Below are 13,634 nucleotides of genomic sequence, written 5' to 3'. Positions count from 1 at the left end.
CACACTCTGTGCTCTCCTTCATCCACACACTCTGTGCCCCCCTTCATCCACACACTGTGTGCCCCCTTCATCCACACACTCTGTGCTCTCCTTCATCCACACACTCTGTGCTCTCCTTCATCCACACACTGTGTGCTCTCCTTCATCCACACACTCTGTGCTCTCCTTCATCCACACACTGTGTGCCCCCTTCATCCACACACTCTGTGCTCTCCTTCATCCACACACTGTGTGCCCCCTTCATCCACACACTCTGTGCTCTCCTTCATCCACACACTCTGTGCTCTCCTTCATCCACACACTCTGTGCCCTCCTTCGTCCACACACTGTGTGCCCTCCTTCATCCACACTCTGTGACCCCTTCATCCACACACTCTGTGCCCTCCTTCATCCACACACTCTGCGCCCCCTTCATCCACACACTCTGTGCCCTCCTTCGTCCACACACTGTGTGCCCTCCTTCATCCACACACTCTGTGCTCTCCTTCATCCACACACTGTGTGCCCCCTTCATCCACACACTCTGTGCTCTCCTTCATCCACACACTGTGTGCCCCCTTCATCCACACACTCTGTGCTCTCCTTCATCCACACACTGTGTGCCCCCTTCATCCACACACTCTGTGCTCTCCTTCATCCACACACTCTGTGCTCTCCTTCATCCACACACTCTGCGCCCTCCTTCATCCACACACTCTGAGCCCTCCTTCATCCACACACTGTGTGCCCTCCTTCATCCACACACTGTGTGCCCCCTTCATCCACACACTGTGTGCCCTCCTTCATCCACACACTCTGCGCCCTCCTTCATCCACACACTGTGTGCCCCCTTCATCCACACACTCTGCGCCCTCCTTCATTCTTTTGCCCCATTGCGGTTTCCTATCACTATTTCCCCTCCGTTTCTTTACTTACCATACTTGGCCTTCTTTATTCTATTTCTTCTGTCTTTTCTTTTGTCTGTTTAACAATCCGGTGACGCCTGGGACCCAGCATCTATTGGTAAGTTTTTTTTGTTTTGTTTTTTCCTGGCCACGGCACCCCTGGGAGCCGCAGCGCACATTTTGGGAACCGCTGGCCTAGGGACTACTAAAGTCTCAATATGCAATTACAAATACAAATCATTAGCAGACCTCTAATTACAAACATTTCACTAGTTCGGATGCTCATCATCGTTCTCACCTGCCCCCGGCCACCCGCAAATGCAACCACTTTTTCAGCTGTATCTGCGACGACATCCCTGTCTGAATCCGTATGCAATTGCTCGAGCGAGCCCTTACTGTACATTATCTACATTAGAACTCTCCTTCCCTCCCCCCATCACACCTACAGACGTAAGTGCCTAATAGGTTTGAATAGCTGCAGGGTGTGTTCAGTGTAAATAGTGCCGAAAAAGTGAAGAGATGCTAAGCAAATGGGCGTATGTCTCACTCTGAATCAGGCCTACTACTGTGTAGGGGAGGAATGTTTCCAGCTTTCATGTAAGAAAAATGTACCCTTTAATATATTTTCTTTCAATACAAGATTTATATACCTCTTCACAAGTGTATATATTCATATATATTTTTATTGATAGAAACGCCTCAGGTGCAATGTAAAATGCTTAGCTCGAAGAGAGTCTCCTGCAACTCACAAGGTTATCCATCATCAACCTGGCTGTGGCTGAGAAGTGCCGGTGAATCTCTTAAGTAAGTTTCTCTAAGTGTGATTAAACAGTTAGATATTAGTTATTACATGGACCTTTTACTAATGAGGTTATTTACTAAAAGTTGCACAGAAAAAATCACAGAGGGAATTACGTACGGATCTCTGGAAAGAACTACCGACGTGTGGATAGCCACTGCCTCACTGGATATAAACACCACGGCAGAAACATACGCCATCTGCGGCTGCGCCATCAATTCTGCTGGAATGGCCTGTGCAGAAACCCTATTACATGCATATGGTATGTTTATCACACGGTTATTACTCTGTATATCATATCTGTCTTTAAAAAGCATATAAAGACACATTTTGACGTGAATATATATCAAAGGCTGTGTGTTACTGAGTTAAATAATATGCATGAAATAACTAGTGTTTACACTTAAGGAAATATGTCCACCCTGCTTTCTTTCACTTCTCTGTGACTGGTTACTATGTTAGGAGGGAGGTGCTTCTCTATTTAGGCAGGCAGAGTTGGAGTGACAGCTTTGTAGTCTTGCTAAGCATAAAGGCACTGTGTGGATTGGCTGATTCATACACAGGGGCAGGGACAGTAATATGCCTGTAGAATCAGGTTTTTTGAGCTGTATGAGATCCCAGAGATCCCATCAGGTCACTGTCCTGGAGATGTGGGAGGAGCTTCATCTGTCTGTAATAAGATATAGAGGTAATATGGGTGGTGGAAGTGGAGGAGTACATGGAGGTATGCCATACCGCCACTTCTCCTACTGCCTTCATTGTAACCTATCACATTCCATTCACTTATATTCCTATTAGATCTTTTATACCGTCACTTCTAAATTTCCACTGGGTACAACTTTACTTTTTAACAGAGCTGCAGTGGAATGTCAGGTTCACACTGAATATGTACTTTACTTCCATGGTTCAGATATGAAAAGTTCAAGTTTGGAGTGTATTATAATTTCATGGCAGGGACTAGCCTTTATGTTGAAGTAAACCAAAATAACATGTTGAAATGTTGGTAGAGGGGAGAACTATACTAAATACATATAGCAAAAAGAAAGAAAAGCGAATAACTATACTAATAGTAATTACTCCCATCGAGGGATTTGTAAATCATAACGGATGAGCAGATGTCATAACAATATTTAATAAGAAATATAATAAACAGTCCCAACAACAGCATTAAAAATTGATATCAACTTGCTAATAAAAGGTATCATATTTTATTAACAAATAAAATAAACAATTCACCGCTAAGCTTTAAGAACAATACATATGGTCTGACAGACAAAATTGCAGTAAAGATCAAGAACTTTAAACTTTGTTCTGATCATTTCCAACACTAAAACCTTTTAAATTAGCCAGTAATTATTTGTGCATATTCTGTCTTACACCCAGAGCTAATTAGTTTATAATATACTTGGTGCCACTAGTAGTCTCTTAATTAGGAACAGTGTGTGCGTTCCATAGAATGTCAGCAGGTCAATTGTAGCGGAGAAAAGAAGTTGAGCTGTCCAAAATATAAGATCACTGTTTAGCGGTAATCTGTGCTTCAAAGTCTTTCCACTCTGTCACCAGACGTGCAGGGACAAAATTCTATTTTCTGTCTGAATGGTGTTAGCGAGAGGGTAAAAATAGTACAAATGAGTAATAGTCCGAAATTACCTTGATGTATTTCATCAAAGGCATAATAATAATAATAATATGATTATTATTTTAATTATTAAGTGTAATAATTATAAACACTACCTATTTAATTCATTTACAATCCATAAATATTTAAATCTCTTATCTGAAATGCAAAGGCGGCAATTCAAATCAATTCACAACATCACCAATTACTACACCCAGGGGAGGGCTGGCAAATTTTAGCCTGGGGGGGGGGGCAAGACTCAACTCAGCAGCCTATTTTAAAGGAAAAATAATACAAGTGGCCCAGTGACCCAGCCCAAGGTAGCCAACTACGGGACATTTACCTCCCCAGCCCAGCCTGCTCTTGCTACACAATCGACAGTATATCAGAAACAACTTAAAACAAATATATCTAGATTAGAGACAAGGTTTAATAGGTTAATAAAAGTTAGTATATTTTATGAACTACCTCATAGTTCTGACTTTGTTTATGCCGCTTCATTCGCAGTCCATCAGCAATTTATTATTATACTTATGTTATGAAGAAAAAACTTTAGTCAGTGACTAAACTAAATATATTTTTCAGACACATAGGCCCAAAATATTTATCTCCCCCCTAGTAGGGGTAGTGTAAAGGTTAACTATTGGACAAACCGCAGGGGGACCTGTAAATTAGTCCTAGCAGGTCTTATTTAGTAACAAAATGCAACTAGTTGCAAAGGACTGTGATGATGATGATGATGAAAGGACTAGATGCTTCTTTTCCGAATGTAAAATTCTATGTTCTATGTTTCTAGAATAAATTGGGCTTAGCTGAGACTTACCTATTATTTGATGAAATGATGCCTTTTAGAGACATTTAATAAAACAGCAGGTGCTTTAGCAATTACACATTGAGGTTAATGGGTAACGCTGCCTGTAAGGATTAGTCGGTATAACCACCGTTGTCAGGAAACACCTTGGCCTTTGAATGGTGATGTAAAGGTTCCTTGTTGTGTTTCTTTATCTGTTATATTATAGATAAAATCAACCATCATATTTGTTTTGCAGCACAAAATAATTTTATTGTCCTGATTGCGATTGGAGTCTGCGTCCTCAGTATTGCTCTTTTATTCGCATTGGTTCTAAGCAAGTACAAAAAGGTAACACCTATTCTTTCAGGTTGTTATTAAGGACACTTTTCCATGCCTCGAGTTTATCATATTTTTTACTATTTCTATTCTGTTTTTGTAAAGAAATACAAATATGAAAGTCAGCTACGAATGATACAGTACATGGAGTCTTCGGATAATGAATACATCTATATTGATTTCAGCGTTTTGGAGTATGATTTAAAAAAATGGGAGTTCCCAAGAAAGAATCTGGAGTTTGGTGAGACTCAGATGACCATAGTGTAAGATGTGTACACAAAGAACACTCAGAGACTAATCTTATACTCTGTACACTTTAGGGGATACTATTGGATCCGGGGCATTTGGAAACGTGGTCACTGCTACAGCATATGGGATTAGCAAACCGGGGGTGTTCCTGCAGGTAGCAGTCAAAATGCTCAAAGGTAGGTGAAGAATAATGAATTGTGTTCAGGTAGGATTCAGTCATTAACACAGTCAATCAGAAGCATATAGTAAATTTTGAAAAAAGTTGAAAACATACTCAGACAATTTAATGGTTGATGAACATTCTGTTTGGTTAGTTCTAGAATGTAGACGAACAAGCAAAAAAAAAAAAATTAGGTGTGCACCAGCCAGTTATATCTAATCATTCTGCCCATAAACTAAATTAGACTTGATTACAGTTACATTTTCTCATCAGAAGCCAGAATACATCTCATAGAGAGATCCAAATTGTATTACATAATGTGCAAAATTGATATAAGGTAAATACAGGGAGCGGGGCTGAGCTGTATCTGTCAATTGTAACTACTGTAAATTGAATGCCATATTGTAATCAGATTGTGCCTAATTGACAGAAACAGATACAAAGTTGTTACGACTTTGCCTATTCTTTGAATCTAGCAGCAGTACCTAATACCGCAAGAGGTGCTGCTGTTCTGTTCCTGAACTTTTCAACATGCCTGAAGGAGTTAATCGCCTTGCCTGATGCCTAATTAGAACTGCACCTGTCGCACTGCTTCAAATACCTGTCTCAAGCTGTGCTCTGTGAAGTTCATCCGTTTATTCCTGACTGCTGCTGGTTTCCCCTTGTTTCTGTGTTTGCTCCATTGCTGCTTGATCTTCTGTTGTGACCCTTGGCTTGATTCCTGGACCAGCTAGTTTGAATGTTGCCCTGACCTTTGGCTTGACTTTTGGACTTTGCTTATTTGCTTGTGACACTGATCTCTGCCTGGCTATTTGGATTCTGTTAACCTGATCTCTGCTTGATCCCTGGACTGCTTTCCTGGACAGCCGTGTGCCTCCTGGACAGTCACTATTTGAAACCTTTTATTTTCCGTGGATTTGAGTTATCCTTGTTTATGTATTTGCCTGAATAAAGACATTTTGCTTTATACTTCTATTGCTGCTTCGTGAATGCATTAGGAATCATATCAAAAATATAATACATCAAGCTTTGAATCACCATGCTATCATTTAATTGCTGAGAACGTATAGCAGTCATTCAGAAATTAGATGCAGACGGTCCGATTTTTAAGGCCAATATGCCAATCGCGATCGTAACCAGCTTTGGTGAGAGAGGAGAATAAAGCAGGAAGCGCTGGTGCATCTCCTTACTGCAGGCGCAAACAGAAGTGAGAATGGGGCTATTGGAACCAATGGGTTCCTTCCTCGTGCCCGTCTACATGTTGTTACCAGTAAAATCTGGATTTTTTGATGCCAGTAAGTAACTGGCCTAATATCAGCAGATCAAAATTAGCTTGTAATCCTTCATTGCTCAAATAAAGGTTATAGTAAAGTTCCCAGTTGAACCAGGTATATTGGGAAATTGCCATAAGAGAATGTTTTCACCATCGGTGAAAGTGAATTGTCCAGCAAGAGTTCCAGCCTTAAAAACATGGGGGTAATTTAAATAGAATATACTTCAAGATTCCTAGTCATCCGTTACCGTTATTTATAGTGAAGTGTGGGGAAGCTCACGGTTATGTGTAGGAGTGCTTGTAACGCCTGCGATCCTCAACCTATCTTACTATCTCTTCAGTTTTGTGAATGATTATATATAGCTTGAGGAGAATGTATTTAGTTCTAAATAACTTCACTACAAATAACAATAACAGAGGATTTAGAATTAGGATTTACATAGTAACATAGTTGATGAGGTTGAAAAAAGACAAGTTCACCCTATTTTGGATCTCCTGTGCGGTGGTAATTGTTTTCACAATTACCACAAATTCGACAACAAGGAGGCCTACCAATAAAACTCGAATGTAGCAAAACCCGATTTCAATTTAAACAGACTTACCTTAAAACTGACGGTGCAGATCTCCGATGGTTCCAGCAGGCTGACCGCAATTTATTCCGAATGAACATGTGTTCAGCAGTAGATTTTGACTTCATCGCGACCTTGATCAATGTTAATTTAAAGCGGCAATGTCGGGACCGTGCAGGTTTTAAGTGTTTAAACACTTAACCCGACATTGCCGCTATAAATTAACATTTATACAGGTCACGATGAAGTCACAATGTACCGCCGGACACCTGACCTTTCAGAAGAACTTACGGTCAGCCCGCTGGTACCATCGGAGATCTGCACCATCGGTTTTAAGATAAGTCGGTTTAAATTGAAATCAGGTTTTGCTACATTCGGGTTTTATTTGTAGGCCTCCTCGTTGTCGAATTTAGAAGCATCGTTCAACTGGACCCAACCCCCTCTGTGATCCCTCTCTTATATTTGAAATTGATTCAGATGAAGCAGCCGTCAATTTGTTTCAATCGGGAAAAATCCCTCCTGACCCAATATTTCAGTCCTATTTCTCCCTGGATCCCTTATTTTAATTAACGGTCCTTACCCTGGATACCATTTTTCGCTAAAAAATTGTCTAACCCTTTCTTAAACATATCTATTGAATCTGCCATCACACCCTTCTCTGGCAATGAATTCCATATCTTGACTGCCCTTACTGTAAAGAACCCCTTCCTTTGCTGGTTGCAAAACTTCCTCTCCTCTAACCTTATGGGGTGACTGCGTGTCCTGTGTATAGTCCTTGGGGTGAAAAGTTCCCATGAAAGTTCTCTGTATTAACCCTTAATGTATTTGTACATAGTAACCAGATCCCCTCTTAGACAAAAATGTTTCCGCGACTGTTAGATAATTCACCTCCATCCCAGTCATGCATGTATGCGAAATTCCAGATCTCTCACACACCACAAGTTTATGACAGGTTTCTTTGCTCTTGTTAAAAAAAAACAAAAAAAAAAACACAATAAAATAATACTGAACTCTTACATAATAAATTTATAAAAAGTTTAATTTATTAGTCACAATCTACTGTTCGGGAATTAAAGGGACAATACAGCTCCTACTTTGAGATATAAGAATATTATAAATCACCTTGGATTTCTGGGCCCTATTTCTAAAAACACTCAGGGCTAGATTTACTAAGCTGCGGGTTTGAAAAAGTGGAGATGTTGCCTATAGCAACCAATCAGATTCTAGCTGTCATTTTGTAGAAGGTACTAAATAAATGACAGCTAGAATCTGATTGGTTGCTATAGGCAACATCCCCACTTTTTCAAACCCGCAGCTTAGTAAATTTAGCCCTCAGTCTGCAGAACTCCTGAGAACTCAGCAGAACCTTCAAATATCTTTATATTTCAGTAGACAATGTATTGTCCCATATATAAAATAATGTCTTATTTTCTCCTGATTATTATTATTATGATTTCAGAAAACCCGGGTGCTTCAGAAAAAGAAGCTTTAATGTCAGAACTAAAGATGATGACTCAGATTGGGCACCATGAAAATATAGTCAATTTGTTGGGAGCATGTACTACATCAGGTAAGTGACCCTCTTTTCCTCATCTTGTTTAAATATATTCACTACCAGACTGTAACAGCAAACTCAGGCACAATACAAAGAAATGAATGGCCGACAAGCTAAATTAAAAAAATATCATGTTTGTGCCAGCTCGCTCATGACAGATCATGTATGTGCCAGCTCGCTCATGACAGATCATGTATGTGCCAGCTCGCTCATGACAGATCATGTATGTGCCAGCTCGCTCATGACAGATCATGTATGTGCCAGCTCGCTCATGACAGATCATGTATGTGTCAGCTCGCTCATGACAGATCATGTATGTGTCAGCTCATTCATGACAGATCATGTATGTGCCAGCTCGCTCATGACAGATCATGTATGTCCCAGCTCGCTCAAGACAGATCATGTATGTGCCAGCTCGCTCAAGACAGATTATGTATGTGCCAGCTCGCTCATGACAGATCATGTATGTGCCAGCTCGCTCATGACAGATCATGTGTCAGGCCGTAGGCCTATTGAGGACTACAATGAAGCAGAACACTAACCGGTATTAGCACTACTGAACTAGCAAGTACGCAGTCTAACGTACCCCTGGTGTTCGCCAGGGACCCCCGAAAGGAGGTTTGGACTTCGCTGCACAGGGCACGCAGGTCACGGTCCTACTAGCCAGTTGCCGGTGTAGTGTAGAAGGGTCAGACGGTCCGGGTCAAGCCAATCAGGAATGCAAGGTACAAGGGAGAATTCAGAGGAATAGTCAACAAGCCAAGGTCGCAGGAACAATATGGGTCACACAGATAGAAGGGATGGTCGCCAAGCCGGGTCACAACGGTAGAGCAGGAACACTGGGAGAAAGATCTAGGAAGCTGAGCAGGAAGAACCAGGAACACTAGGTGCAGAACCTGTTACTCTGGTACCCTAATGGCGCCAGAGCCAGGTTTAAATAGAGCAGGATAGGCAGTGATTGGAGGAGCCAGGAGGCGGCACTCTGGAGTGATGGTAGCGTCCCCTAGCCTAGCAATGGGACAGAGCAGGGCGCATGCGCCCGACAGGCAGCTGAAGCGAAAGCCGCAGCGCGTCTGTTGCTAGGCAACAGAGCGGTACGGCCCGGAAGACAGGCGTCCGTCCCCGTCTGACAGGGGATCAGCGGGGACGGCGCCTGACATCATGTTTGTGCCAACTCGCTCATGACACATCATGTGTGTGCCAGCTCGCTCATGACAGATAACGTTTGTGCCAGCGCGCTCATGACAGATCGTGTTTGTGCCAGCTCGCTCACGACAGGTCATGTATGTGCCAGCTCGCTCACGACAGGTCATGTATGTGCCAGCTCGCTCACGACAGGTCATGTTTGAGCCAGTTTGGCCATCGAACTGTGGTATTCGGCTCTCCCTTTGCAGTTGAATGGCAATCCCCTGCTGATCCATACATATGGCGAATGCAGCTCACTGGGAATTCAAACGTAATTTTTGTATGAATCCTTCTGGCAAGTGCCAGACTTCACACATGGTCAGGCCGTGCTATGATTGATACATTTTGGTGTTTTTTACTTGTCAAATGCGAACCTTAAGAGTGAACCTTGAATGGCAAACTTCGATTTAGAAAACTATAAATACTTTTTAATTCAATATATTATTTAAATATGTAAAATATTGACAATTTCAATGTAATTGGTGAACCTCACAAGCGAACACATACTTTAAAAACACAAATTTGAATCAGCGTCTATGCAGCCATTGAACTGTTGAAATTCCATTGAATATCAAACCAGTTCCCAATTTTTATATTGCTAGTTTTCCATCTGGTCGCTAGTTATTCTCCATGCTGTACCACCAGATCTTTCTCTTTCTCTGCAGTACCAGGCAACAGATTCTGGAAACACAATTCACGCCTCATTAAACTGCTAAATCTCCCGACATTGTCTCTGGACTTAGGACTCTCTCTCCTTGCTGTCCTTTGAGCATGCACAATTCCCTGGCCAACCTCACCACTTTGGACCATCTGTCCATTTTCTCTCCCCTCAGGCACCTTGGAAAAACAAGGCGGCTTTCACAGTAATGATTGGTTGTGTGTGTGAATGCACCAGCAGCCATATTTAGTGAGGGTAGACTAATATACAAAAGTAGCCATATTTAGTGAGGATAGACTAACATACAACAGCAGTCATATTTAGTGAGTGTAGACTGACATAAAACAGTAGCCATATTTAGTCAGGGTAGACTAACATACAACAGTATCCATATTTAGTGAGGGTAGACTAACATACAACAGTAGCCATATTTAGTGATGATAGACTAATATACAAACGTAGCCATATTTAGTGAGGGTAGACTAATATACAACAGCAGCATTTAGTGAGGTTAGACTAACAAAGAACAGCAGTCATATTTAGTGAGTGTAGACTAACATACAACAGTAGCCATATTTAGTGAGGGTAGACTAACATACAACAGCAGCCATATTTAGTGAGGGTAGACTAACATACAACAGCAGCCATATTTAGTGAGGGTAGACTAACATACAACAGCAGCCATATTTAGTGAGGGTAGACTAACATACAACAGCAGCCATATTTAGTGAGGGTAGACTAACATACAACAGCAGCCATATTTAGTGAGGGTAGACTAACATACAACAGCAGCCATATTTAGTGATGATAGACTAATATACAAACGTAGCCATATTTAGTGAGGGTAGACTAATATACAACAGCAGCATTTAGTGAGGTTAGACTAACAAAGAACAGCAGTCATATTTAGTGAGTGTAGACTAACATACAACAGTAGCCATATTTAGTGAGGGTAGACTAACATACAACAGCAGCCATATTTAGTGAGGGTAGACTAACATACAACAGCAGCCATATTTAGTGAGGGTAGACTAACATACAACAGCAGCCATATTTAGTGAGGGTAGACTAACATACAACAGCAGCCATATTTAGTGAGGGTAGACTAACATACAACAGCAGCCATATTTAGTGAGGGTAGACTAACATACAACAGCAGCCATCTACATGGTTAGAGTGAAACAACAGTTTATTTGTGAAAATTTAAAGTCTCTCAGGTGAACCACCATCTCCTGCTTCACATTTAAGCAAATATACAGTGTGTCATAGGGGCTAGTGTTACCTAACATGTTGCTTTTCTAAAATATTCACCTGTGCTGCATCGTATGTCTCTTTAGTTGCTGTAACTTGTAGGGAACAATATATTTACTTTTATTCCCATATTTTTTTCAGGCCCAATATACCTAATTTTTGAATACTGTCGCCATGGTGATCTTCTCAATTATTTGAAAACGAACCGAGAGATGTTCCACAAAACATGGTCAGATGTTATTGAAGACAATAACTTCATTTTTTACCATAATAGCAACCAAGATGAGAAATTCAGGTATTATACTTATCTCAGTGATATCTCCACAATGTAGTGCTTGAAAAGGTTTAGACAGGTGCAGACCTGTAGGGGTTGTAGCTGTGATCAAGCAGGGAAATTTTCTTTTACCCTATTAGCATCTTTAGCTTAATCTCTTCTTCAAGCGGACTGTTCAGAAAGATACTATGTTTATTTCTTTAATAATAAAATAATAAAAAATAGCAAAGGGCCTAATTCATTAAGGAAAGTATAAAAAAAATGAGAAAGTTCTGGACAAAACCATGTTACAATGCAAGGGGTGCAAATTACTTTTCTATTTTGCACATAAGTTAAATACTGTCTGTTTTTCATGTAGCACACAAATATCAACTTTAAATTTCAGTGTACAAGTCAAGTATTTGTGTGCTACATGAAAAAACAGACAGTATTTAACTTATGTGCAAAATAGAAAACTAATTGCACCCCTTGCATTGTAACATGGTTTAGTCCAGGAGACTACTTACTCAATTTTTTTACTTAACTTTCCTTAATGAATCAGGCCCAATATGTCAGGAGATCCTGAGATCCTGAGTCCAGTTGAACATTGCTGTCTCCACACCTATGTGTACTCACTCGCAGTGTTCACCATTTTTGTGAGGGGAGAGGGTTGCCCAATAAACAACTAGAGGAGGGGGCTGGCAGTGGAGATAGCAGGTCACTGTTTGCATGGTCTCTACAGCCCTGAGTTGAGTGATTGGCATAAGACAAAGGGAATGGAATCTTGACATTATTATTATCAGTGATGAAGTGGGCTGATATTTGGTGATAAGCTATACTGCCACTTCTCATGCCTTTATTATAAAACTATCAAATTCCAGTCACTTACATTTTCCATACTGTCACTTCTAAATTTCGACCACTGATTATTATAATATGTGTAGCAAATTTTTGTTTAGTATCTCTTTGCAGCTGCTAAGATATACTAAACTATGCTTAGATACTTTTTATCATTAACCTTATTCTATCTGAATCAGTTGACTAATTTCATGTTAGGGGCTTATCTGTGTTATTTGGGTTATATTGTTAAATGAGAAATAAATGACTTAAGACACGATTAAATCAGTTCACCCTCAGCGCTGATCTTTTTTAAGTATAATAGTTTTTGATTTATCAGGGTTGGCAGTTTCCCCGCTAAGATTAGCAGCAGGGCTGTACTTTCGGATTGTTTTATTTAAAATTCCTGGTATTGTTTTGAACATTTCTATCGTGCCTCAATTACCTTCCTTTTAGCTCCTACTAATTTCTTAGGTAATAGTATTGTTGGGGGGGGGGCATTTTAATTGGTAATCAGCAGCCATCCAAGGTGTTTGTAAGTGAGGGTGGTAAGTCCATTGTAACAAGAATAATTACAATAATTCTTGGCTATTCCATTTCTATATATAATCAGATAATCAATAAGGAATCACAGTGATCACTAGTTACCACATTCTGTCACGGTATGTAGGGTTATCAGCATCAAAGTCTCTTTTATATAAGTTCTAATATTTTGATACATTTTGGTGTAAATGTGTTTGACTTCCCTTGGTTTTGGCATAATGAACCTATCTGTCCCTTTTACACTCCAACAGAGACAGAGCTGTGACAACAGTCAGCAACTGCTCCTATACCTGGATAAATACTACCCAGGAACATGATAAGAATCCGCATCACTGGGTCCTGTCTCCTGAGATCCTAAAAACTAAAGGTATAAAATATGTAACTCAAGAGAACAGATTTTTAAAAATAACCTTTTTATTCTATATATGAAGCGTAAAACACTGTATATGTTGCCTCATAGAAAAAAAATATACACTATATATGTAAATGTTCCCATAACTTGATAGTTGAGATGTGTTGGCTGTGTCGGTGAGTACAAGCTATCGCTCTCAGTTATCTGCCGGTGTCTTCCTGAAATATCCTTCAATGAGGTTACTGACAGGAAGCCGGCTGTGTGAGGGGAATCTCTTCTATGGGTGTACAAAGAGCACACAGCACTGAAGCTGCTCAGT

General features: G+C 40.5%; 1 protein-coding gene across 1 annotated transcript in view; it reads left to right on the top strand.

Annotated features, from left to right (window-relative positions):
- Positions 1-13,634, top strand: part of FLT3 (fms related receptor tyrosine kinase 3) — a 91,939-nt gene that overhangs the window by 66,056 nt on the left and 12,249 nt on the right. The window contains exons 11-18 of the mRNA XM_075198941.1: positions 1,577-1,688; positions 1,770-1,945; positions 4,351-4,442; positions 4,536-4,671; positions 4,751-4,855; positions 8,141-8,251; positions 11,472-11,625; positions 13,215-13,330. Of these exons, the coding sequence (XP_075055042.1) occupies positions 1,577-1,688; positions 1,770-1,945; positions 4,351-4,442; positions 4,536-4,671; positions 4,751-4,855; positions 8,141-8,251; positions 11,472-11,625; positions 13,215-13,330 (1,002 nt within the window). The remainder of the gene's footprint in view (positions 1-1,576; positions 1,689-1,769; positions 1,946-4,350; positions 4,443-4,535; positions 4,672-4,750; positions 4,856-8,140; positions 8,252-11,471; positions 11,626-13,214; positions 13,331-13,634) is intronic.

This window comes from Mixophyes fleayi, chromosome 2, assembly GCF_038048845.1.
Source record: "Mixophyes fleayi isolate aMixFle1 chromosome 2, aMixFle1.hap1, whole genome shotgun sequence".
Taxonomy (NCBI): domain Eukaryota; kingdom Metazoa; phylum Chordata; class Amphibia; order Anura; family Limnodynastidae; genus Mixophyes; species Mixophyes fleayi.
This window is presented reverse-complemented; position numbering and strand designations above follow the sequence as displayed.